The sequence below is a fragment of the Oenanthe melanoleuca genome, chromosome 23 (genome assembly GCF_029582105.1).
Source record: "Oenanthe melanoleuca isolate GR-GAL-2019-014 chromosome 23, OMel1.0, whole genome shotgun sequence".
Lineage (NCBI taxonomy): Eukaryota > Metazoa > Chordata > Aves > Passeriformes > Muscicapidae > Oenanthe > Oenanthe melanoleuca.
The window spans coordinates 6,091,299-6,116,746 of NC_079356.1; the positions used below are offsets into that span (position 1 = coordinate 6,091,299).

Below are 25,448 nucleotides of genomic sequence, written 5' to 3' on the forward strand. Positions count from 1 at the left end.
CATGATTCTGCCTGGGTTTCTGTGTTCCCCCATCCCAAACCCACACCCCAACATCCACGGAGCTGCCCAAAAACCATCCGGAGGGAGTGGCTGCTTCTGGAAACATGCTCCGTCCCCGGTGTCCTGCTCTCGCTGATTCTGTTTTCAAATTAACATGGGAAAGATGCCCATTACCTGCTTCCAGATAATGACTATGATTAGGCAGAGCTCTGCTGCCAGCCGAGATCTGAAGGATTTCTGTGCTCTCCAGCAGCGCTTTGCCAGTGCAAAAACAAGAGCAATAAAGTGTAAATAAAAGACTAAAGGAAACCATGGGTCCAGCAGTGGATGGGGTGTGTGGAAGGGGCTCTAATGATGGGCTCTCTGTGGTGGGCTGCTGGCTTCAGCCCCGCTCCAGGCAAGGGAAAATTGGACAGGGGCTGTCCCAGTGCCTCCACCCCGAGTGTGAACCTGGCTCGGGCCCTGCTCTCTGGGAACGGGGGTTTGGGGCAGGAAAATTCAAGATGTGCATGTGGCAAGGCTGTTCTGGGTGACTGCTGGTCCTGCACGTAGAGATGGGGGCTCAAAGAGGGGGAAGAAACAGCTGCATATCCTGAGATGACTGCACCAGCTCCTGGAGCAGCCAGGGCAGTCCCACATCTCCTCTGCCTTGTGGTGTGACACTGCCCCACAGAGCAGGACAAAGGTGACCCCTCTGTGCCAGTGTCCAGGGACAACTCCATCCCCAGGCCACCAGAGACCGGCCAGGGGATGCTCAGGATGCTCAGGGAGCAGCCCAGGACCCATCAGGGCTGAGCTTGTCCCCACCCTCTGGGCATGCTGCGATGCCACTGGGGGCTCCCACCCTCATCCCACTGCTAAGGGAGGCACAAATCCCCTGCCTGTGCTGCCAGGCTGGGCTGCAGCTCCCCCTGAGCCTGCCAGGATCCCTCCCAAACCATCCCGGATCCCCTCAAACTGTCCCGGATCCCTTCACCGTGGCTAGAGGAGATGAAAAACCTTGGCCATGGCCATGAGCTCACCCTCACCGGGAGTGTCTCTCAGCATCCCTGGGGCAGAGCTCCTCCTGCCTGGCCCTGCACTGCCCCGGGGGGGATGTCACCCAGGGTGACAGGGTGTCACAGGCACAGGGTGTCAGAGGGACAGGGTGTCACCAGGGACAGGGTGGCACATGGACACAGTGTCACCAGGACAGGGTGCCACATGGGCAGGGATATCACCAGGGACAGGGTGCCACATGGAGACAGTGTCACCATGGACAGGGTGTCAGAGGGACAGGGTATCACCATGGACAGATGCCACATGGGCAGAGGTGTCACCAGGGACAGGGTGTCAGAGGGACAGGGTGCCACATGGACAGGGTGCCACATGGACAGGGGTGTCACCAGGGACAGGGTGCCACATGGACAGGATGCCACCATGGGCAGGGGTGTCACCATGGGCAGGATACCACCATGGGCAGGGATCTCACCAGGGACACAGTGTCACCATGCCCAGATGAGGGAGATGGTCCTCACAGCCTGGGGGAAGCTGGAAGGAGCTGCCATTCCCTCTGACAGCTGCTCCAGCCGTACCTGGCCTGTCCCAAGGCAGGTCCCACCCCTGGCTCGCAGGGAAGGCGGGTCCCTGGTGACCCCGTGACCCCGAATGACCCCCGGGCCCAGGGGAGCTTGTCCCGGCTGGCCGGAGGCAGGAAGCGAATCTGTGCTCTGTTTAGGCAGAGTTCCCAGCAATGGAGGTTTCTTCTTTTTTCCTCCCCCCACTCAGTGATAACAAATAATAATATAATCCCCTTAATCCCTCCCCAAGGAGCGGCGTGCACTCCTGGCCGGGAGTGCCACGCTTCTGCCGCTGCTGATAACTCACACCCGGGCCCAGAACAGCAAATGCTCCGGCTCACACCCTGCCCCCCAAAACCCCATTGCTGCCCTCTGCTCCCTCCCCCAGCATCCCCCCATCCAGCCCCACTGCCATCCTGGGGATCCAGGCCCACTCCAGGCTCCTTCCCACTCAGTGAGGCCACAAGGACCCTGCAGGGCCCCCAGACTCAGCCAAAGGGACCTTTTAGGGACCCCCACGGGGGCTCTCAGCTCCCCCTCTCAACTCCTGCTCCCTTTGCAGCAGGGAAGTGGAAAAGCCCCAGGAAGTTCAGCACCCCAGGTGCCCCTGCACCTTCTGCTGTCCAGGACAATGCCAGGTGTGTCCCCCTGCACCCTCCCTGTCCCCAGGGAGACACTCTGAGGGGTCCTGCAGCCCCCCAAGATGCCCCAGCTGAGCCCCAGTGCTTTGTTTTAGGGATGTTGGAGTGGGGAACATCACCTCCTGCCCCAGCTGAGTCCCCAGGAGTGATGGCACGGATCCTGCAGCCCCCCACCCATCACTGGGGTGCTGGGAAGGAACGCCTGCATCCATCTGCCAAATCCCCCTGCCCTCCCAGGGACCCCACCCTGCTATTCCCTCCTGTGCTGAGCCCTCCCTCCATCACCATCCAGCAAATACTAATAACAACCCTGCAACTGCCTGTGCTTTTATTCCCTGGCTTTGCTGGCCCTGGCTCTGCTGAGCTCAGCTCCTCTGGCTCCAAAATGCCTTTTAAAATTACCAGAGAGCTGAGACCCTTGCTAACACCGTGCCCCCGGCTGCCCCCTCCTCCCTGGCACCGCCCCGGGCCGGCAGCACCCATGTGCCGTGCGGGGAGCTGGGTGCCATCCACCCCCCTTGTTCGACAGGCGCCAGGCTGGGCTTGATTAAAACCCAAGTGAAAGCCAGAGCCAGGGCAGAGAGGGGGATTAGATCGCTCCGGGGAATGTTAATGGACTCCAGAGCTTTCTGCCCGGCTGGCGGCTGGGATGAGTCCAACCCCGGGTGGACAGGCGGGTGCAGCGAGTGCGTCAGGGCTCAGCTGGAGCCCGGAGGAGGGTTGTGGGGACAGACACACGGGGGCTTGGGAGCATCTTCCGACGGCCTGGCGCTCCTGTGGGACAGGCAGCTCTGCTCTGGTCTCCAGCCGGGCTCTGCCGCCCCCGCTGCCGGCGCAGGGGGGATCGTGGCACCAGCATCACCCACACACCCACCGCGGCCGCCCCGGGCTGGGGACAAGGACAGCCTGGGATGGCAGCGGCCATGGGGACTCCGCGGGGCTGAAGGGGCTGCTGGCTGGGTGCTGCTGCTGTTGGGGTGCCCGCGCCCCCGACACCGAGCTGCTCCCTCCCGGCTTCGCTGGATTGCTGACGTGGGAAATCGCCTCCCTCCCTCGTTAGCTGTGATTAGCATGTCAAGTGGTTGAAGTTGGTGGGTATAAAGGATGCGAGCGAAGAATAATGGCTTCAATTTTCTTCGCGGCACAGCCATTAATTTGAAGGAGAAGGGGGTGTCCGAAGCTCCCGGCGGCTCCCGGCGGCTCCGCGGCCCCAGCGCGGCGGGGCGAGGGCGGCTCCGGTGCTGCCCTGGCCGGGGTTGGGGCACGGCCCTGCGGAGAGCCTGGCACCTACACGGGCATCCTCCTGCTCCCCGTGCCAGGGCCATGGCGCACATGGGCGTGCAACGAGTGTGTAACCCGCACCCCGCATCCCGCACACACCGCCCCGTACATCGCTCTGTGCATCCCGCACCCCGTCCCGTGCCCCGGGAGTGAGGATCTGCTCCGGCTCCGGCCCCAGCGGATGGGCAGGAGGGGGCAGAAGGGGCAGGAGGGCGAATTCCTGCCATGTTTCCAAGGGGATGGGAACAAGTGGGAATGCGGGCAGAGCCGCCCCTGCCAGGAGCGTGCGGGGTCCTGCCGCAGCCCCCGAGCATCCTCACACCTCTCATCCCCACGGATGGAGAGGCAGAGCTCTGCCCAGCCCTGGGCGCCTCTGACGTGGAGCATCCCTCATCCCACGGCCCTGCAGCATCCCTGCTCTTCGAGCCCCAGCATCCTGCGAGGCCAGAGCCTCCTCCTCCCAGCAGAGCCGCTTAATTAAAATCATCATTTCCATCCCGAGGTACAGCCAGGCACCGGGACCTGGCTCACCCCGCAGCCCTACACGTGGCCATGCCAGCCTCACCCTGGGTGCTCCCAGAAACCTTCAAAAAATCCATGCTGAACAAATAAAAAACCAGCAAAACAATCATGTCCCCTCCAAATTTTGAGATTTTTCCTCCTTTCCCCCACAAACCCAGGGCTGTGCTGATCAATCCCCAACAATCAGCCCCATCACGAGGTTTTTCAGGCTCATGCTGCTTGAGAGATATAATTGAGGTGTTAAAAAAAAAGATAAAAAATAATAAAATAAGTGAAATCCAGCTGTGGTCCGAGCAGCCGGTCACACCCAGAGAGGCTCTGGCTGTGCCAGGTGATGCTTCCTGGCAGGCTTTACCTGTGATCCACCAGCACCTGGAGCCCCCCTGAGCCAAATAAACCCCCCAAATGCCCAACCACCTCCACCTGGGGCACGGGGACTGCCGGGTGCTCCCCGTGCCCTCCCAGCACCCTGAGTTTGGGTGGGGGGGTCCCGTGAGACCACCTGGGTGCTCCGAGTGCCCCTGGAAGGGGGGAGCTGTATGGGCCGGGGGTCTCCCAGCATCCCCCACCCCCCAGCATCCCCCGGGCTGCGCTGGCAGCCCCGGCTCCCCCCATGCCCCCATCAGTATGCGCCGTGTGTTGCTCTCCATAGCAACACCCCCGATCCCCCCCGAATTCCCCCCAGCCGCAGCCCTGACCCCTCCGGCCCCTCTCACCTCTCCCACCCGCAGGTACCTGCGCCCCCCCGCCGTGCCCCCCCGCTCTTCCTGACTGGAAGTTGGTGGATTTCTGAATTTTACGTGTTTTGTCCTTATTTTCCTCCTTTTCTCGCTCCTTTCTGGCGCTGACGGTTCTCCCATCCATCACCGGGGATTCTCCGTGGTTCCTGAGCCCCCTCCCCGCGGTGGGGCCAGGGAGGGGCGGGCGCCCCCCCCGCCCTGCAGAGCCCCCAAAGTGGCGCCCACCCCCAGGGAGCAGCAGTGGGGTCACACCGCGCCCCGGTTGTACCAAAATTCACCTTTCTTGGTGAATTCCCAGCTCCAGCCCCATCCTGGCACCCCCCCAAACCCAGGGAGGGTCAGCACACCTCCCCCGTGGCACAGCCAGGCCGTGCTCCCCAAAAAAGAGAAGCAAGAAAGCAGCGGGCATCGCTCAATATATAGGTTTCTTTTTAATATAAAAAAAGTGCCTATTAAAAATTCCTTCCTAAATAACACAAAAAGACCGTTTGAGGGGCAAAGCGGGGGCCGGGGGGGGCTCACGGGGCCCCTCTGGCCAGGGCAGCACAAGCACTGCACAGGGCAGCTGGGGGGGCAGGGGAACCGGGGGAATTTTGACCGAATTTGGGTATTTTCCCCTTTTTTTCTGTGAATTTTGACTTTTTTTATCCATTTCAGGGTGGTTTTCTTCTCTTTGTGTGTTTTTTTTTTTTTTTTTTTTTTTTTTTTTTTGCACAACCCACGAAGCTGTACAGAGATTGCCAAACTCTTGAGGAGGGGGGGACACACAGGGAATCTGTGGGAGGACAGGACTCCAAAGCCCACCTGGCACCCACACACGCACCCACACCTGAGCTCATCACCGCCTTGGGGACCCTGCACAGGGACCCCCCTTTACCCCAGCCCCCCCCAACTCCCCCTCCCCACCAAGAGGGTCTGTGATTGATTTAATCCTTATTTTTTTCCTTTTTAAAATTTTTTTCTTCTTTTTTTTTTTTTTTTTTTTTTTTTTAACTCCTTTTTGTTTTTATACAAATTTGGATCTTTGGGTGTGTACTGCCAAAAAACCAACCAAAAAACCCAACAAAAAACCAAAAACCCGCCTTCGTTCTTCAGAATAATAATAAAAATAAAACTCAAATCATCATTGAATCATTAAAAAAAAGGCAACGGAAACCCAAGGAACCCATGCGGAAGTTGCACACCACAAAACCACAGCAGATGTACAGAATGCAATATACAAGACACGATTTATAATAAAACATTATATACAATAAATAGGTTATTGTTACTTTTTTCTTTTTTTTCTTTTTTTTTTGTTGCTCGATCTGTAAATAAATTTTTTCTCAGTGCATACTGGGGGGGGTTTTGCTCTTTTCTGCTGCATATTCACCTCTTGGATGCTTTAGGCCTGTTCTCCATCATTTCTGGATTCTCCCTCCGGTGCGTGATTCTCTCTCTCCTTTTTTTTTTTTTTTTTTTTTTTTTTTGGCGATTTTTCAGCTTTTTAATTTTTTTTTCTATCCCTAAACATTTTTTTTTTAACTTCTTTTCTTCAAAAGTATTTACAATTGCTGGTTTTGTGCAGAAAACGAAAATTAATCAAAATAAAAAATAAAACTTCAAGAGTCCCTCTGCTTCTGGCTGGGAGGAGAGAGAGAACGCGGGGCCGGGGGCGCGGCGGGGCCGGGGTCTCCTCCGGAGCTGGCCCCTCCTCTCCTCCTCTCCTCTCCGCTCCGGCGGCCGCGGGGGCGGGGGCACAGGGTGGGGGCGCTGGGGCTGCGGGAGAGGGAGAAAGCAGTGAGGGAGGGTCCCACCATGGGGAGTCTGCCCACCCCCAGCACCCACGGAGCGGGATTCTGGTACCCAAATACTCTGAGGTTTGGGGTCCTGTTCCCCCCAGTGTGGCACCCAAATACCGGGGTTTGGGGTCCTGTTCCCCCCAGTGTGGCACCCAAATACCCAGGGGTCTGGGGTCCTGTTCCCCCCAGTGTGGCACCCATGTTCCTTGGGATCTGGAGTCCTTCCCACCCACACCCAGCAGTCTGGAGTCCTGCTCGTTCTTATTTGGTACTCAGAAATCCGGGGGTCCTGGCTCCTGCTCCCCCCACGGGGGTCTGGCGCACCCCACACCCGGGGTCCTGCGCCCCCAGACCACGCTCCAGCCACCCCCAGACTTTGGAGCCCCCAGGGTCCCCAGGTTGATGCTGGGTGGGACAACACCCGGGGCAGCTGCTCAGAGCCCGAGACGGGTGGGGGCACCTAGAGGGGGTGCAGGCGGGGCAGAGACCCCTGCAGGGCACGGAGCCCCCAGCGCACACCGCTGGGGACCCGGGCGGGGTGCGGACACCGCTGCCACTCACCTGGTGCTGGTGGCGTCTCCGAGGCGCGCTGGTGACGCTGCCAGAGCCCGGAGGGTTCCCTGCTCCCGCAGCATCCTCGGTATCCGTCCGGCACGGCGCCCCGCGGGAGCGAGGGACGGGGAGGGATACGGAAAACAAAGAATCCCCAAACAGCCGAGGGGGCCCGGCCGGGCGCGGGCAGGGGGCACCCAGCGCTGACGCCCAGAGCCCCTCCTGCCCTCCCTGCCTGCGCTGCCCGTTCGTCCGTCCGTCCGATTGTCCTGCTGCGGGGCGGGGGGAGCGCAGTCCGGAGAGCAGAGCCGGAGGTGGAGCGGGTTTGAGTGCGGAGGGGGAAAAACGGGGGGTTTCTCTCTTCATCCATTATTATTAATTTTTTCCTTTTGTTTCACTTATTTTTTATCTTTTTTTCCTTTTTTTTTCTTTTTTTCTCCTTTTTTTCTTTTTTTCTTTTTTTTTTTTTAATAGAAAACAAACAAACAGTTCCAATCCCAGTTAAATACAGAACTTGAAAAGTGTTCCAGAAAAAAGTGCTGGCTAAATTACCTCTGAAAGAGAAACACAACACGGAGAGAGAGAGAGTGGGACATGATGAGAAGGGCCCTGAGGGTCCCCTATGTCCCCTGTGCCACCCTCACCCCCAGGCTGTCCCCCACCTACCCTGTAACAAAACCTCGTTGTCCGGTTGGCACGTCATCAGACACTACAATGAGGTGACCGTAAAAGTGTCCTCAGGATGCTGTTGCTCAACCATGGGTCCCAAAAACCCACTCTTCTGGGTGGGGGCCATGACGGGGTGCCCTTGGGGTGCAAAACTGGGGTACCTGTAGTTGTCCTGCAGCTGCAACATTGAGTCTCTCGGTACGGGGGAGATGTTCAAGTCATTGATCAAGGGACAAGCGTAGGGTCCCCGGTGGTGAGCCCGGGACATCTCCAAGGGCTCCTTCTCGCCCTTGGAGGGGTGGGTGCCGCTAGGGCTGCTCAGGTGGGGGTTCAGACACGGGGGGTCCGTCCTGCCCATGAAGTCCACCAGCATGCCGGCACCCGCCTTGCCGTCATAAGAGGGGCTGCGGGTGCTGGCGTTGGGGGAATACCAGTACGGGGGGTTTTTGCAACTGGGGGAGTCGTAGTGTGGCTGAGGCAGGGGGAGGTCGCGGCAGGCCAGGTGGGGGGCGTGCGGCAGGGCCCCCCCCTGCATGCTGTGTTTGAGCGAGTCGCAGGCCGGCAGCTTCCGCATGCTGCCTGCCCGCAGGTCCTCCTTGAAGGCCAAGGTCGGGGAGCAGTTGGGCGAGAAGGCTTTCTGCAAACCGGCCTCGAACACAGTCTGCTGGCCGGGGGCCGCCAGCTGGTGTGGGAGGGCAGGGAAGTGCTTGCTCTCCAAATCCGGCTGCCCCAGACCCGGGGAGTCGCTCTGGAACCCCTGGACAAAGGTCCCGTCCGAGGGGGTGGAGGGGTTCATGGAGTAGGGTCCGGAGTAGTCACAGGGGTCCCGCTCTCCCACCCCGAAGCCCCGGGACTGGGAGGGCAAGGGGGACATGCTGCTATCCCCGCTGTAGTAGTCCAAGCCCAGGTCCGTGCTCTCCTGGAAGAGCGGGTTCACCGCCTGTGACTTGGTGGGGAACTTGGCTTTGCCCGTGCCCCTCTCCTTCTTGGAGGCACAAGCCCCTCGGGACCCCCGGGGCTGCCGGGGTCCCGTGTTCCTCTTGGAGGGGTACACGGAGGAAGAAGAGGAAGAGGAGGAGAAACTCAGGTGGGAGGTGTCGAACATATCCACCTTCTTCCGTCGGCCTCTCCCGGGCTTAGAGTTACTCTGGAAGAGCACGCTCTGGTTCCAGTTGTAGCCAGGGGCAGAGGATGCCTCATTCCAGTCCATCATCAGCTTCTCCAGGCTGGAGAGGCTGGACTGGCCCTCGCTGGAGGACGCCTCGCTGTTGGCGCGCCGGTAACCAGCCGGCTGGTTGAACTGGGTGCTGTCGGAGGAGGACTCGGAGAAGGTCTCGGAGACCGTCTGCTGCTTGGCTTTCTGCGGGGTGTAGTTGGAGATGTCCAGGATGACATTGGGTTCGTTAAGGTGGCACTCGAAGCCCGGGTTGTAGAGCTGGCTGAAGGCTTCCGAGCTCCAATCCAAGCCGCCATAGCCTTGCCGGAAGGCCCAGGGCGCGGCGCTGGGGAACTGCCGGCAGTTTTCAGGTGAGGGCTGGAAGGAGGTGGAGCCCTTGGGCACCATGTAGCCGCCGGGCGAGACGGTGCTGGCCCGGCTGTCGCAGCGCAGGGGGGTGTGCGCGGCGCTGGAGAACTGCCCCCCCTGCTCGGCACTGTTGAAGAAGGCGGCTTTTCCCAGCGGTAAACTGGGAGCAGCTGTCGGTGGCGCGTAGCCGGCACTGTGGGCACTGCTGGGCGAGGACGGGAGGCTGCTGCCGCTGCCGTAGGCGAAGCTGCAGTCCTTGCTGTTGGGGCAGTCCTGTGCTGACGGGTATTGCTTTCCCGGTGGGAACACGCTGGCGGGTGCCACGCTCTGCCCGGCGCTGCCGTAGCTGCCGTACGGCGAGTAGCCAGGGGTGCCACTGGCCGCCGGGTGAGCCGTGGGCGAGCGGGACACAGCCGACGGCGGGGCCAGTTTGGGGAAAGACTCGGTGCCCCGGCACTCTGACGAGCCCTGGCTCACCCCGTAGCCACTGGAGGCACGGCCGGGCGGGAAGGCCGGCCGACCCTGCATGGCCGCGTGGAAAGCGGCCTCGGCAGCCGGGCTGGCCGCCGGCACTTTGCCCCCGCGGGACGAGTAGGCGGCCAAGCCCCGCTGGCCGGGCAGCGCGGCCGGAGCGGCCGTGTAGGCGGCTGCCGATTTGCGGGACTCGGAGCGGGACGCGGAGAGGGCAAAGTCCAGCAGGTCGGAGGAGTCGTCCGAGTCCAGCAAGGAGCGGAAATAGCCGGTGAAGAGGCTGTGCCGCTCCGGCCCTGTGTCCGCCTGCGAGGACGGAGCACTGCTGGCGTAGAACCCGGCGCGGCCGGAGGAGCCCGACTCCAGCCCCGCCGCGTGGAACGGCCTCGCCTCGGCGCCTTGGTAGCCACCGCTGCGCCCCGCCTGGCTGCCGGGGTGGCCGTGGTGGGGAGCCCAGGGGCTACCCTTGTCACCCCCGCCCCACTCGGCGGCGGGCCCGTCCCCGAAGCTCTGCCCGGAGCTAGGCTCGGGGAACAGCGCCCCGTTCTTGCGCGCCCGTCGCTTGCGCTTGGGTTTGCCCACGGGGTCGGGCTCCAGACGGCCGCGCTTGCGGGGGTGCACGGGGTCAGCGTGCAGGGCGCTGGGCGCTTTCTTCTTCTTGCCGATGCCCTCGAAGAAATCGCTGAAGGAGCAGCGTGCGGCGCGGGCAGCGTGGCCGCCCCCGCGCCCCCCGAAGCCGCCCGCCTTGCCGCCGCGCCGGCGGAAGCCCTGGACGCGGTGCAAAAAGTGGGAGATGCTCTGGGTGTCGGGGGCCTGGTGAATGGACTCGGGCTCGCTGGGGGTCCAGCAGCGGGGCGGTGAGCAGCGCCCCGAGCACTGGCTCTGCCGGTTCAGGAAGGCCAGCTTAGCCAACACGTCCGAGTAGTCGGCTTTGCTGTCGTTGGTGTCCGCGATGTAGGAGGGCTGGGGCGAGGCCAGCTTCTGCTTCCTTCTCCTCCTCTTCTTCACTTCCGGGGTGGGCTCCTTGGGCTTGGCTTGGCCCAGCAGCAGGTTTTTGGGAGGTCGGCCCCGCTTGCGCTTCAGGATAATGGGCATCTCGCCGGGGGGGAACACCACCACCACGTTGCGCCCATTGTTCTTCATCTTGAGCAGCGGCGTGGGCTCCATGGAGCTGCTGGCTGTCAGCTCCTTCCCCTCCAGGTTCAAGTTGCTGCTGAGCGATGACACCTTGTAGGTGGTCTTGTTCCTCCTCCCCAGGGACACGGGGATCTTGGCCATCTTCACCACCATCTTCCTCACACCCCGGCACTTGTTCTTCTTCCCCGTCGTGGGCGCTTTTGGCATCTCATCGGGGTCCAGCGTGGCGGGGGGCGGTGGCGGTGGGGGGCTCAGCACCGGTGTGTCGGGCTCCTCGGGCCCGGGGGGCATCTCGGCGGGCAGGGCGAGGGGGGACAGCATGCGGCTCTCGGGGGCGATGTCCACCCGGCGCCCCCGGCCCGCTCTCCTCCTGCGGCACAGCATCTTTGGTTTGTCTGTCCGGCGCAGTGCGTACTTGCGGTGGTCTTCGCCACAGCGCCCGGCCCCCCGGCCCCCACAGGGACCCCGCTTCACCATGGTGCTCAGGGGACACCCCCCGAGCCGGGGCTGCAGCCCGTGGGGCCGCAGAGGGTCCCCGGCGCCCGGCTGCGCCTCCAGCAGCTCCGAGACGGTTCCCAGAGGCTGCGGCTCCAGCAGCGAAGGCTCGGCAGGCAGCAGCGGCGGCTCCAGCGCCCCGGGCAGCGGCTCCAGAGTCTGCAGCCCCAGAGGCTCCGCCAGCGGCTCCAGCGACTGCAGCTCCAGCGACTCGGACAGAGGCTCTAGCGACTGCAGCTCCAGCGACTCGGAGAGCGGCTCCAGTGACTGCAGCCCCAACGGCTCCAGGTTTTGCAGCTCCAGCGACTCTGGCAGCGGCTCCAGGCTCTGCGAATCAAGCAGCTGGGGCTGTGACTCCAGAGACTGGGAATCCAACAGCCGGGATTGGGAGTCCAGCTCTTGGGCTGGCAGCAACTGGGGCTGCGGCTCCATCGCCTGCGACTCCAGAAGCTGCGTCCCCGGGCACGCCAGGGAGGCCAGCTCGTTCAGGATGTCCGCCTCGGCCAGCTCCGAGTAATCGCTGGCATCAGGCTGGGAGCAGCCGGCTTCATCCGCCGGGGCTTTGGAGACGTCCCCCACACCCACGCTGTGTCCTGGGGGCTGCGGGGCGCTCCCCCCGCCTCCGTCAGCCTCTCCATCGCGCGCGGGAGGCCGGGGATGCCGCGACGGATCGGATTTGAGGAGCACCCCCCGCTCCTCGGGGCTGCGGATGCTGTTGGCCAGGGAGGGAGAGGAGAAGAAGCTGTACTGGAGGTCACGGTCAGCGGGCAGGAGGCGGCTGTCCTCGTGAGCCCCGCTGCCACCGCGGAGGCTGCCACAGTCCAGGTGCACTCCACTGTTCTTGAGGTCCTCGGAGAGGCGGTTGAGGTCCTTCATGATGTCAATGAGCTGCACCACAGGGTGGAGGTTGATGTGCCCGTTGCCGCACTTGCTCCGGAGCAAGGCGAGGATGCTGTCTACGTTGCAGCGGCCCGAGGCCAGTGTCGCGTTGGGGAAGGTTTTTGGCGCCCGATCGCGGGTGGATGCCTCCTCCGCGCTGCCCCCCAGGATCCGGGACTCCCCGGCGCAGCCCAGCAGGTCCTCGGCCGCCTTGGTGCCCCCGTGGACGCTCTGGCAGCGGTCGGCCGGGTCGCCGTGCAGCAGCGAGCCTGCTTGGTGCTCCCGGCCGAGCGCGGGGCAGGAGCCCTCAGGGAAGCTGAGCACGCTGCAGGACAACGCCTTCTCGGCCGGGCAGGCTGGGGGCCGCTGCACCGGGTGTCCCGGCGGGTAGAATTTGGGCTCTCGGACGTAGTCGGGCGAGCCACGCACAACGCTGGTCGTTACCACTGGGCCCGGGGGCTTCACACGCATCCTGACCTCCTCCTCCCCCGCGTGCCGCTTGGCCGAGCAGTTGCTGACATGGGGGTCAGGAAAGGTGACACCAGGACCTACGGGCAGCAGAGAGGGGGACAGTGAGGCTCCACAGGCCCTTCCAGCCAAAAGCAGAGCCTCACTCCATCCCCCGGTTCTCAGGGATGAAGTCCCCATATCCATCCCCCGGCTCCCTCTGCCCTGTCACCAGCAGGGACCCGGCTGGCAGCCGCGGGAATATGACAGCCCTGCTCACAGCCACGAAAATGGGGCCTTGGGGGAACTGGATGCCTTCCCCAGCTTAGGAGTGGGGGGCTGGATGTCCTCCCCACACCAGGACCACTCATTCCAGACTCCAGCACAGAGCCCGCTCCCTGATGAAAGGGGGTTCCCGTGGGGGTCTGGGATTTCCCACCCCACCATAGGGGCAGAGTTTGGCTGTCTGAGGGCTGGGGCTGGAACTTACCCTCGGCTTTGCTGCTGCTCCTGCTATTGCACTTGAGCTCTCTGCAAAGGAAGGGGTGTGCAGGGTCAGCCTCACGCAGGGGGTGTCAGTGAAGTGCCCCCCACCCCTGTGCCAGTTCCTGCACGGGACACACCAGGGGCTGATCCTCCCGAGTTCCCACGGTCGCCCCTCACTGCGGCGTCGGGATGGGCAAAGAGGGGAAGGCACCCCCTGATCTGGGGGACAGACGGGACAGGTTTACGGCCCCCTCCCATCCCCAGCGGCACCACCACCCCCTCGGTGGGGCGGGGGTCCTTCGGTGGCGCTGCCACTAGGTGTCCCCGGCGAGCCGCGCTCCGGACACGCGGGGGGGTCTTCGCCCGAGGAGGTGGCTCAGCACATCCCACCCCCCACAGCCCCGAACCCACCCAACCCAGGACACCCCACGCACAGCTGCGCACCCACCCGTCGGGCACTGCCCGCTGCCGCCCCTCCCCTCGCCGGGACCCCTCTGTGACGCCTGCCTCAGTTTCCCCCGTTGGGATGGGGTGTAGCGAGGGTAGTGCTGGGGTGGCTCAGGCGCTCGCGGGTGGGTGCCGGGCACCCCGCGCCCCCTGCACAGGGACTGCAGCTCCTCTGTTCACCCCAAAATCCCAAGCCGGGAGGTTGTGCAGAGCCGGGGAGCCTCTCGCCCGGTGTCTCCCAGAGCGGGACGGACAAAACATCGGCAGCGAGATATGCCGCTAACCTCCCCTTGGTGCCGCAGCCCGTTTTTGGGGTGAAGGCCGCAGGTACCTGTTCCGGGGGTGTTTGCAGTGCAGGTTCACTCGGAAGCTCCTGCTGTCGCCGTCGCTGCCGGGCTGGTGGGGGCCGGAGCCCTGGGCACGCGGGAACCACTCGGCTGGCGGGCTGGCACCGTTCTCCAGTGCGAAGGGCTGGCAGGCGACCGAGCTCCCATCTGCTCGAGAGAGACCCCGCACATCAGCCCAGCGGCCCCTCCCCCGGGAGCACCGCTCGCCGCGGGTGCCCGCAGGGCTGGGCACACCGCGTGCCATCCGTCGACACCTCCCCCTCGAAGTCACAGTCCACAGGGACACCCAGGGGACACTCACGCTGTGCCCTTCGCCCCATCGCGGGGTGCCCGGGGTGGCGTTTTGGGGACGGACAACTCTTTCCTCCTCACCGTGTCCATGCCTTGAACCGGGGGCTGCCCATCCGAGGGGGAGCATCGTGAAAGCTGCGGGCCCCCACTCTCCGCACGAGGTCGAGGCATCCACGGCCGCTGCCCATGTGGGACAGGGGGGCAGGTGGAACCCCTCAGCTCCTCGCCATCCCCCCGTGCCAGTACGCCTTCCTGTTTTCCCACCCCAGCGCCGCGTGTGAATCCCTGCCGCTTGGCTCCCTCCCCCAGCACACACCCGCAGACACACGCAGCCGCTCGGCGTGATCCAGGCTCTTCCCGGTGTCTGGATTAGCGTGACAACTTATCAACAAGGCAAGGAAAGAGAATTCAAACCTGTCAGTCCATCCGCATCCCTCCCTTTCCCCGTCTCCCCGCCAGCCTTTGGGCGCAGCGCTGGCACCGCGGAGATGCGGGCACCTCGGTGTAAAGTTACACCAAGAGCTGTGCGGAGCAGTAAAATATGTGCTAGAAAGACCGGTCTCGTCTCTGCTGAGGCTGCTGGTGTGCCCAGGGAGCTGTCGGAGGGGAGGCAGGCAGGAAGGAAACAAACGGGAGGTTTTCCAGAACAGCCGCCGAGAGCTGGTCCCCGCTGCACACGCCGCTCGCGGGGAGGTTCGGGGTGTCAGGGGTGTGTCAGGATGCACTCCCCAGCTCTGCGCCGCCATCCTCCGGTGCGTCCGTGGCTCACGCAGCTGCCGATGCTTTGGCAAACACTGCGGGACGCCCGGGGAGTCCCCAGTGGGGTGTGCGGGGTCTCTGGACACCCCACGGCCCGTGTTCTGCACGTTCTCCATTGCCCACCATCCCTGGGCTGGGCACAGCTCTTACCCCGCACCACCGGTGTCCGGCTCCGGGCCTCGGTCCCACGGGGGCCACGTGTCCGGTGACACGGAGGACACTCCCTGCGCCGGGACCCCGCCCTGGCCCCGTGCAAACCTCCCACCTGCCCCCCAAACATCCACCGCGCGCGGGGTGGGCAGCAGGACCATCCCCCAGCCCGCACGGTGCGGGGCGGTGCGGAGCGCAGGTGGGAGCCCGGCAGGGCCGATGGGGAGGGGGCTGAGGGCGCAGGGAGCTGCGGGGGGGCAGCGGGGCGCACCGGGATGTTCGCCGCGCCGCCGCGCTCACTTTCACCTCCCCGCTCAGCCCCAGGCAGCCGCCACATGTTTCCCATTAGGTTCTCCGGACCTCGCCATTCCTGGCTTCCTCGCCAGGGGTAGGGCCTTTTTCCTTATTTTTTTTTTATTTTCCCCCTTCAAAAATTTTCTTTTAATTTTTTTTTCTCCTCCCTGGTTACAAAACACCAGCCGAGACCACACAAGCGAGGAGAGACGGAGGGAGAAGGAGAGATAGAGATGGGCGCCGCGGGCGGGGGAGAGCCGGCCAGACCGGGTGCTGCGGCGGGGCCGGGGGGGTTGAGGATGAAGAGCGGGGGGATGAAGCGGGCGAGATTGCAGTCACCTCCGCTTCCCACCTCCTGACCCCGCAGCCCTGCAAAGATAACAGCCCCCGAAGACTGCTGACTCGCCTCGCAGAAATCCAATATCCTCGCCTGGTGAACTAATCGACTACCTGGGCTCCCACCTCCCCTGCCCGGGCTTAATCCTGCTGCTGCAAAGCTTTAATTAGTTTAACGGTTTGAGGCTTGACGGAGGTTGGCGGCGAGAGGAATCAGAATCATGGAATGGTTTGGGTTGGAAAGGACCTTAAAGCTCATCTCCTACCAGCCCCCTGCCATTGGCAGGAACACCTTCCCTAGCCCAGCCTGCTCTAAGCCCTGTCGAACCCGGCAGGATGTCCCCCCATCTCCCCCACTCCGCCCAGACACGTCCCCCTTTGGTGGGAAGGGTGCGGTGGGGTGGCAGCATCAGTGCGCGGAGGACTGCAGGCGCCCTCGAACCCCCCTGAGCCCCCCGAGGCTGCTGGCACCCAGCCCCGACCCGCAGCGCTGGCACAGCGCGGGCACGGAGGGGCCGGCTTGGCACCGGCCTGGCAGCGGGGGGAAGGAGGGATGGCCCCGCAGGACACGGACGTGGTTTGGTGCCCGGCTCCGAGGCCACACAGACGTCAGGGTGGGGCCGGAGATGCCACCGAGAGACAGGCAGGCGGCAGGGACACAGCCGCCACACAGATGGGGACACACTGGCCCGACGCCTCCCCCCCGCCGGGGCGCCGTGCCCAGCAGCCCGCGGCGAGGACGGGGCGTCCTCCCCGCTGCCCACGGCCTCGGGGGTCCCTGGGGCGCTGCGGAGGGTCGGGGTGCCCCTAAGGACCCCCACATGGGCGTAGGGTGCGGCCGTCAACCCGTGTGCGCAGCTGGCCTCCCACTGCAGGGGTGGCACCGGGAGTGTCCCACTCGGGTGGCACACGGGGACGCGGTGGCGGGGACACTCCCTTGCACACCCACTCACACTCACACCGTGGTGGTTTTCTCCCCTCTCCCCCACATCTGGGGGTATCACGGGGGTGCAGCTCCCCTACACATCCCCCCCCCACACCCCATGGGTATCGGGGAGCTTGTCCCTTCTATGCCCCGTCCCTCGCACCCCCCGGTCCCCTCCCAGGAGCCCCCAACCCCCGCCCCACGAGTTTCCCCCCAGCCCGTCCTGCGCCTGCTGATACCAATGGAAAATCCCCTCCAGTGACAGCTTCCTGGCAGGCGCTCGCCGAGGGTTTCCGTGTTCCCCAGCCAGCCCCCAGTGGCCACCTCCTCCCCGAGCCGCGCGGGGGGTCCCTCCACCATCACCCCCTCCACGCCGACCTCCACACCCCTTCCAATCCAGCACCACAGACCCCAAAGCAGCCGGGTCCTGCTCCCTCCTCGTCCTCCCCACACCCCATCCCCTGCCCTCCTCTGAACTGGGGCACCCATCAGAGCCAGGGTTGTTGGGGTCCTCTCTGGGTGCCACCGGCAGCTCCCAGAGCACCCACCTGCCTTGGGGACGCTGTGACTGGGAGCAGGGCGAGCAGGGGGCTCAGAAGGGTGGCCGCGGCTGGGTGCTGGGGCACACAGCGCCTGCAGGCAGCTCTGACCCTTCTTCAGTTGTCACCCCGTGGCTGGAACCCCGCTGTCACATCCCCCCTGCCGTCACCACGTCCTCCCGCTGCCCTGACTCCTCTGCCATGCTCTTAATTACGAGATGGAGCAGATGGCGCCTGGGTTTCATCTTAGGTAACGGGTCCAGACGAGCTGCTTGGCCGCCAGTTCCCTTTGTGGGGCTTTCAGAGGTTTTTTTGGGGTTCCCCACCAGCAGGGAGCTGGTGAGGGGACATGTCCGTCTGACATGCCGTGGGGATGCTGCAGGGATGACAGTGCCAGAAAGGGATTGGCTGGCATCTGGGGCAAACAATCCTGGGTTCTGCCCTCATATCATCCCAGGGTGTCACACCCCCAGGGCAGGCTCACATACCCGCCCTGGCACCGGGAGGGAGGGTCTAGGACCACTGGGTGCCAAAGGATGACATCTCACAACCCAGAGCTCAGGAAGCTGCCTGGGGAGCTCATTTCCCTGCAATGCCCCTGCTCCTGGCAACAGGGACCCCAGGGACACCCCTGTTCTGCTGGGGACAGTGCTGAGTCAGGGGACACGGCCCTTCTCCCGGGCCTGGCTCTGGATGTGCCACTGCCATGGGGGTCTCATGCAGCACAGCCCCCACCTGGCTGTGGCCTTCTCCAGGCCTAGGGGTCCTGGAGCCGATGGCACCCTGGATAGGTTCAGTCCTCAGCACCAGAACGTGGCACAGTGCCCTCGAGGTGGGCGGGGGGGATGCCTGGGCAGGTTCCTATTCCTGCTGCTTCAAGAAACCATCTCCTCTGCAAGGACCATCTCCCTCAGGAGGAACCATCTCCCTCAGGAGGAACCATCTCCCCTGCAAGGACCATCTTCCCCAGGAGGAAATCTATCCTGAAACGACCACCTTCCATGCAAGGACCATGTTCCCTGCACAAAACCATCTTCCCTGAACAGCCACCTCACCTGCAGTGGCCACTGACCATCTCCCCTGTGAGAACCACGTGGCCCTCAAGCACCATCTCCCCCACAGGGACCATCTCTCCTGCCATGACAATCTGTCCCTTCATGACCATTTCCCCTTTAACAACTGTTACCACCCCTCAAACACCATCTCCTTGTACTGGCCCTCTGCCCCACAAGAAACCATCTCCCCACAACAACCAATCCCCCTCCAGCTACCATTTCAGCCCACAACCATTCGCCCAGTCACGAGTCCCTTCCCTGGGGGACCCTCCCCGGCCACCCCACAGCCGTGGGCACCCCGCTGCCCCCGATGCTGGGGCGCGCTCAGGTGACCCCAGTGGCACCGCCCAGTACGGATGCAGCCCCCCAACCCCCTCGGTCTGATCCCCCTCCCTGGCTTGGGGGGGCTCCAGAGGGCTGGGGAACGGCTCGACAGATGGACAGCAGCGATGGTGGCACCTCGGCCGGCTGGAGCCCAGCGCCGCAGTTCAGAGCTAGCAGGGAAACGCTAAATTTAGCTCTTCCCTCGGTGCCAGCTTTGTTCCCCCGCCCCGTCGAGCCGGCGCGGGAGGCGAGCAGCCCCCGGGCCCCCTCTTCTGCCCTGTCCCTGCCTGCGGGAGGACACGGGACACAGAAGCACCGCTTCCTCGGGATGCCAGCTCGGGGTGCCCGGCGCTCCCCGGGTGCCGGGTGCGTTTGCTCCCGGCGGTGCCAGGGAGGCTGTGCCCGGCGTGGGGAGCGCACCCCAGGCCCCCGCAGTGTGCTGGCAGCCCCGAGGCTGCGCAGATGGCCGCAGCCCCCCTCCCGGGCTCCCTGTTATAGCCACAGCATGAGTCACAGCCCCGGCGTGTCCCTGCCCAGCGCCGGCCGCGCCGGGGGCTCCGCCGGCTGCCCAGGCCACCCCCAGCCCCAGCACCGGCACCTGGGCAGCTGCAGAGCCCCCCCGCCGGAGCCCCCCGGGGGTCCTATGGCCATGCCCAGCTCCCCCGCTCCCCGCCGGGGCGCTGCGGGTTAACGGCGAGCGGAGCCGGGATCCTGCGAGGCCAGTAACATTTGGAAGGCGCCAGATGGACGCGTGCCCGTGCCGAAGGCTCGCTCGGCACAGCCGAGCTCCCCCGGCGCTGGGGCTGGGGGGCTGCCCAGGGCAGCAAGGGGCGCCCGCCGGGATGGGAGCGCGCTGACAAAGCCCACCGGGCTCTGCCGGTGCCACCCGGGCCCCGTTCAGGGCTCCAGCGCTGCCGGTCGTACCCCACCCGCAATGGGGTGCCGGGGTCCAGGTACTGACACCGCGCCGGGGCGACCAGGTGGGGACCGAGGAGGGGTCTGGGCGGGGGGAGAGCAGCCAGTTGCCTCCCTTAGCCAATTTTAGAAACTGGCTAGACCAGAAAAGCAGAATGAGCCGGCAGGATTAACGGCCGTGCTGGTGTCAGGTTTTTTTTTTTTTTTTTTTTTTTTTTTTTTTTTGTTTTTTTTTTTTTTTTTTTTTTTTTTTTTTTTTTTTTTTTTTTTTTGTGGGAGGCACACACGAGTAGAGCGGAAACTCCTGGCTGTGGATCCTGTTTCCTGGGAGATGTGGCCGGTTGGGGCTGAGCTGGGGTGTGGGAGCCACTGGGGACGATGCCAACGCCGGCGTGATGGGGCAGGGGTGTGGGGAGGCGGGGGCAACCCCTGCCCCATCACGCGAGCGGCCTGGCACCCCCAAATACGTGGGCATGGAGACGGTGCACCCACTAACAGACCGGAATGTGCCCAAGATGGTTGTGCACACGCAGGTTGTGCACAGGTACACGCACGGGGGGAGGATTTGCACACCCGTGTGCAGACAGGCCTCGGACAGGTGCACACACCTCCAGTGCTGTGGGTGCACACAGGTACAGGAACACGTGTGGGCACCAACGTGCTCACGGGTGGGTCACACGTGTGACAAGCACGTACAGAGACACACAGGTACAGGAACATGCACAGGCACTGGTGAGTGCCCTGATGGGTGCACACCTGTGTTACAGGTACACAGACACCTGCACCTGGACGTGCAGCACTCACCTCTGTGCATACACAGGATCACACCTGCCTGAAGGTACAATACCCCATGGCAGCACGCACGAGCTCCAGGGGCCCCCAGGCACCCCAAGCACCAGCACAGCACTGCAGACCCCCATCCCATCCCATCCCATCCCATCCCATCCCATCCCATCCCATCCCATCCCATCCCATCCCAATCCCCAGGTGCTGGCAGTGCAAGCCGCTGGGGTTTGACCCCGAAACACTTTTCACCCTCCCCTTTGAGAGGCCACGGTGTTGCAAAAAAAGCCAGGGATGTGGAGGGTCCTGCCAGTGCCATGCAGCGGGGACAGGGATAGGGATGGGGAAACTGAGGCAGGACAGGATGGGCAGTGCCTGAGGCGCTAATGGAGAGAGGGAGCTGCAGTCAACTATTCCAGAGGACCCAGGCGTCCTGCAGCGCCCCAGCCCCAGGCTGGGCTCCCCCCAGCTGCCCCCATCTCCGGTTACAAGCTCAGGCTCCCCAAGGGCGGGGATTGGAGCACCCAGATCTCTCTGCACCACCCCACCCCCCACCCCCCGCCCACAGAGCTGGCGCCCCCGGCCCAGCCCTCCGCAGCACACACACCTAGAGACACACCCATGTTCGCTCTCCCCCCTCGCCGGGGAGCTTTCCATTAAAATTGGAAGAACACAACTTGCCGGCAGAGCCCCGGCGCGGATCGTACACAGCCTGTCACTCACACATCACTTTGTAGATGCCCATAAATTGCTTCATTACCTCTTCTAATTGAGGAGAACGCAGCTGCTGTGGGGCGGTGACGGAGCGCCTTCCCTTTGAAGGATGCCTCGCTCGCCAAAGACGGGTCCGGCAGAGCTGCAGAGCCCCACCAACATCCCAATAATAATAATAATAGTAATAATAACCATAATGACAGTATCCAAACAAAATGCCCCGGAAAAGGGCAGCGGGGCTCACATGTGATGGAGCCTGCTTGAGGGAGGGGGCTGCAGTGACCCTATATCGGTGGGGAAACTGAGGCACAGGGAAGGATGCACCACGCACAGGGAAAGGGAGGGCACAGAAACCCCTGCACACATTGGCAGCCTGGTGGTAACAACACTTGGGGAAAGCCCAAACTCAAAGGACTGAGCATCTCCCTACCCGCAGACTTGGAGGACCAGGGGAATGCTCAGCACCACCCAAACTCCCTGGAGAACTTCCCACCCTGCTCAAGGGCTTCATTCTCCCATCTTGGCCGGCACGACGCCAGGGGTCCTGCCACCCTCTGGTGCCCTGGTCCCCTGTGCCCCAGCCCCGCGGGGGCCCCCCGTCTTTGTCTGGCGGCGGCAGGCGGCTGCGGCTGGGCTCAGTCCCCTTGCAGGATACTGCAGAAGGATTTACTGTATTGCAGCTTGTGCTGGCTGCAGCCCAGCGCACAATAGATTAGCTGTAGCCCAGGGCAGCACGTTGCGGGGGAAGGAAGGTGGGATTCATCCAGCTGCAGATTGCAGGGCATTTGCTGCAGTATCCTGCAGGATCTGGACACTCACTCCGGACACCCGTTCACCCTGCTCCAGCCTGGCGCAGGAACCTCAAGGCACTATTGCAGCCCCCTCCTCATCCCCTCCACCAAATTTTATGGCAGGAACGTTTCTCGAGGCCGCATGGGCTGGGGGACACGCTGCTTGTTCCCTATCCCCATTCGGGGGTCCGGAGGGACTGCAGTCCCCCATGGCGCACAGGTGCTGCGGGGGACACCGAGGCCCCCCTCGCTGGGTGCGACAGCACAAAGCTGGTGCAGGGAGGGAGCCAGGGACTGGAAGCAGCACTAATTGATCGCGATTAATTCAGCTCCTACCTCCTCGGGTGGCAGGAGAGATGCTGAGACACAAGCGCAGCCCACAGAGCTCCCCAAACAGGCTCTGCTCTCCCACCCCTTCCCCCCGCGGGGGACCCTACCGGTCCCTGCAGGTGTGCGGGTCTCTGCTGGGTGTCCGGCTCCTGCTGCTGCCTCAGAGCTGCTTTGGATGAGTCCTTGGTGTGAAGCCACATTCCCGGGGTGCTGTTTGAGGGTGAGGGTCCTGCTAGCACAGCACCCTCTCCCCCTGAGATGCAGGGATGAGACACAGGGAGATGGTACCCAAACGATGGCACAAGGGAGCAGATGGGCCAGGGGTCACTGATGGCCTCGTGGTGACACAGTGACATCTTCAGCAGTGTCACCAGCCAGTGGGTGCAAACCACGGGATGCAGGAGCGCTGCTGTCACCGCCTCCGGTCCCCAGTTGCCACCGCACTGGGGACATCAGGCACCCTGTGGCAACCCGCGGCACCCCGCAGGCGCCGTGGGCGGGGGGGCTGCGCTGCGGGCGGGGGGACCCCGGTGACCGTCTGGATTTGGAGGGGAGTTTGGAGCCTGCGGATTTCAGCTCCATAATCCTACGTGGGATGCAGTTTCCACAGCAACAGCGGGTCAGAGGGCAGGGAGGGGAGTCGGCTGCTCCGCTTGGGATTGCAATGCTGCCGCTGCTGCCGAACGCCGCCGGGCGCGGTGTCGGGGCGCGGTGCCGGGGCTCGGGGCCGCGGTAGCGAAGGCGGGCGGAGGAGAGGGGGCCGCGGGGCGCGGGGGCGGCCGGGCTGGTGCTGCCGGGGAGGCGGCAGAGGCTCAGTGTGGCGTTGTCAGCAAAGATGTCACTAATTGTCTGCAGGAGCAGCAAACTCTCGTTAACCCTTGGGCAGCCGGCGGCGGGAGCGCTGGCGGGGCCGGGGGCACTCGGACACCCCAGTGACCGTCCCACCTCTGCACGGCTCCGGAGGAGTCACTGCACCCACCTCCCTCCAGCGCGGCTGCTAGGACACCAGCGCGTCCCAGGTCGTGACCCTGGGCAGCCCGTTTGTCTCACAGACTCGGCTTTGTCCCCGCTGCCCGTGGTTGTGCCAGCACTTGGGCAAGAAGAAGCACAGAGGCAAATGCTGTGTCAGGGCCGCTGAGCAGGGTCACCTCCATCCCTGGCCACTCCATCCACCTCTATTCCCAGCCACTGGCCCCACGGGTACACCCAGGGGCCGCAGTGGGGTACAGAGGGCTCCCCAGCACCCACGCCATGGCCATCACCCAGCTCACAGCACACTGCAGACCTCACCCACCACGGCTCCATCCTCGAGGAACAAGGACAGATGACCCCGGGGTGATGCTTGGGCACAAGGGATGAGCACCCACCCTGCCCCAGGAGGCTCTGGCCAGGGCTGGCAGAGGCGCAGGCGCCGGGGCAGAGGCAGAAATGGCTTTTCCACCTCTAGGCCAGCTCCAGGTAGACCTGGGAGCGCTGCCGGGAAGCGCTGACGTCGGCAGGAGGGGTGGGGGCGGCGGGGGGAGGCCAGGGCCGGGGCCGCCGGAGCGGGGTCAGCAGAAAGCCTCTGGCTGCGCTCGCCCCTGCCAGCCGTTCCGCCGACCTTTTGTTCCCATTCTGCACCTTCCCAGCACCTCCTCCTGACTCCTGGGTTCCTGTCCGGGGGGCTGGGGCAGGGGCCCCTCCCATACGGTGGGGTTTGGTGAGCAGGATGTGCCCAGCGTGACTCGTGGCACAGGGGCCCAAATGATGATGGGGACGTGGGCACATCCAGCCCCAAGGTGAGGTGACTGAAGGAGCCTGTGGGGAATCTGAACCCATACCTAAAAACCTGACCCCACCTCCCTGACAGGCCTGGGAGGGGTTCAGGGGAGGGAGGGAGGTAACATGACTCGGAACCCCAGTGTCCTGGAGCATCCCGTGAATCCCCATTGTCCCGAAGTACAGCCAGCCTGTCGAGTCCAGGGATCCTGAGCAGCAGTAGAGAGGGTACAAAACCAGTGCTCCCACTGCAGGCAGCCACTGGGGCTGGAACACTGCAGGGCACAGCCCTCTGCCCCCACTCCTGGTATCCCAACAGCCCGGCAGCACACAGGACACAGAACTGCTGGCTGAAGCTCATCCTGCATGGTGACAGCACCGGGGACCCCAGGAGAGACCCCAGGAAGGACCCCAGGAGGGACTCCAGGAAGGACCCCAGGAGGGACCCCAGATCTCCCCGCGCCCCCACAGCCGCTGCTGGTGCCTGGGAGGAGCCGGGCTGGGCAGGTCTGGACACGGCCAAGGACTCTCCCAGCCTCCAAGGACTTTCGGCTGGGATTTCCTGGGAGGGATGCAGGTTTGCAGATGTCACAGCACTCTGGGATTTCTGCTCCATGAGCTCCTTGGACCCACACTCAAGTCAGCCTTGTGGGTGTCCATTGGTGGGGAATCCTTTTGCTAAAGCTCCCAGGGCAGCACCGTCAGACTGGGACAGAACCCTGCCCAGCAAGGTTACTGCTCCTACAGGCACCCTGGTCCCTTCCATCCCTTCCATCCCTTCCATCTCTTCCAGCTGGGATGCAAACACTGCCCTGGCGGCAAACTCATCCCACTGCAGGGTGCAAACCCATAGCTGGGTGAAGCCCTCGCTGGATGTGAACCCATCCCCAGATACAAACCCATCCCTGGGTGCAAATTCATCCCACTACAGGGTGCAAAGGCACACCTGGGTGAAAATCCATGCCATAGTGATAATTTATCCCTAGATAAATTACCTGGATGAATCCCTGGGCCCAAATCCACCCTGAATGCAAGCCCCAGGGTGCTCCATCCCATTCCACTGCCTTTCCAGCAGCACCCCTGTCCTTCCCCAGCTGCCCCAGCCCAGCCGCGCCCCGCTCCGTGCCCCCACCAGAGGCACCAGTGTCCTGCTGCCAGCCGCGCCCTCCGGATCCGGCAGTCAGGTCTCTCCCCCCCAGGCTCCCTGCCTGGTGTCTGGCTGAGCTAAGCGTATTTAGCGCTTTTAATTGTTCTTAATAAATCAATCCCGCCAGCCCCTTAAATCATTTTTGTGGCTTCCCTCGCAGCCGTCCCCGCGGCCGTGCCGGTGTGGAGCCTGCTGTCTGCAGTGCTGCCGGGGGAGGTGGCCGGGATGGGGGGGGTGGGGATGCACTGGAGCCCCCCGCAGCCTGCCCGCTGCTCCTCAGCCCCGGGAGCTGCGGGAGGGGGGCTCTGCCTGCGGGGGACGGTCCCGTGCCTCAGTTTCCCTCCCAGCGTGGGGTGTG

At 63.7% G+C, this 25,448-nt stretch overlaps 1 protein-coding gene across 2 annotated transcripts in view; it reads right to left on the minus strand.

Moving 5' to 3' along the window:
* Window positions 1-5,155: 5,155 nt before the first annotated feature.
* AHDC1 (AT-hook DNA binding motif containing 1) overlaps window positions 5,156-25,448 on the minus strand; it is a 50,635-nt gene continuing 30,342 nt past the window's right edge. For both annotated transcript variants that reach the window (XM_056509220.1, XM_056509221.1), the window contains exons 2-6: window positions 13,964-14,126; window positions 13,190-13,230; window positions 7,743-12,800; window positions 7,086-7,630; window positions 5,156-6,501 (exon numbers count right to left, since the gene is read on the minus strand). In XM_056509220.1, the coding sequence (XP_056365195.1) occupies window positions 7,786-12,800; window positions 13,190-13,230; window positions 13,964-14,126 (5,219 nt within the window). In that variant the 3' untranslated portion in view covers window positions 5,156-6,501; window positions 7,086-7,630; window positions 7,743-7,785. The remainder of the gene's footprint in view (window positions 6,502-7,085; window positions 7,631-7,742; window positions 12,801-13,189; window positions 13,231-13,963; window positions 14,127-25,448) is intronic.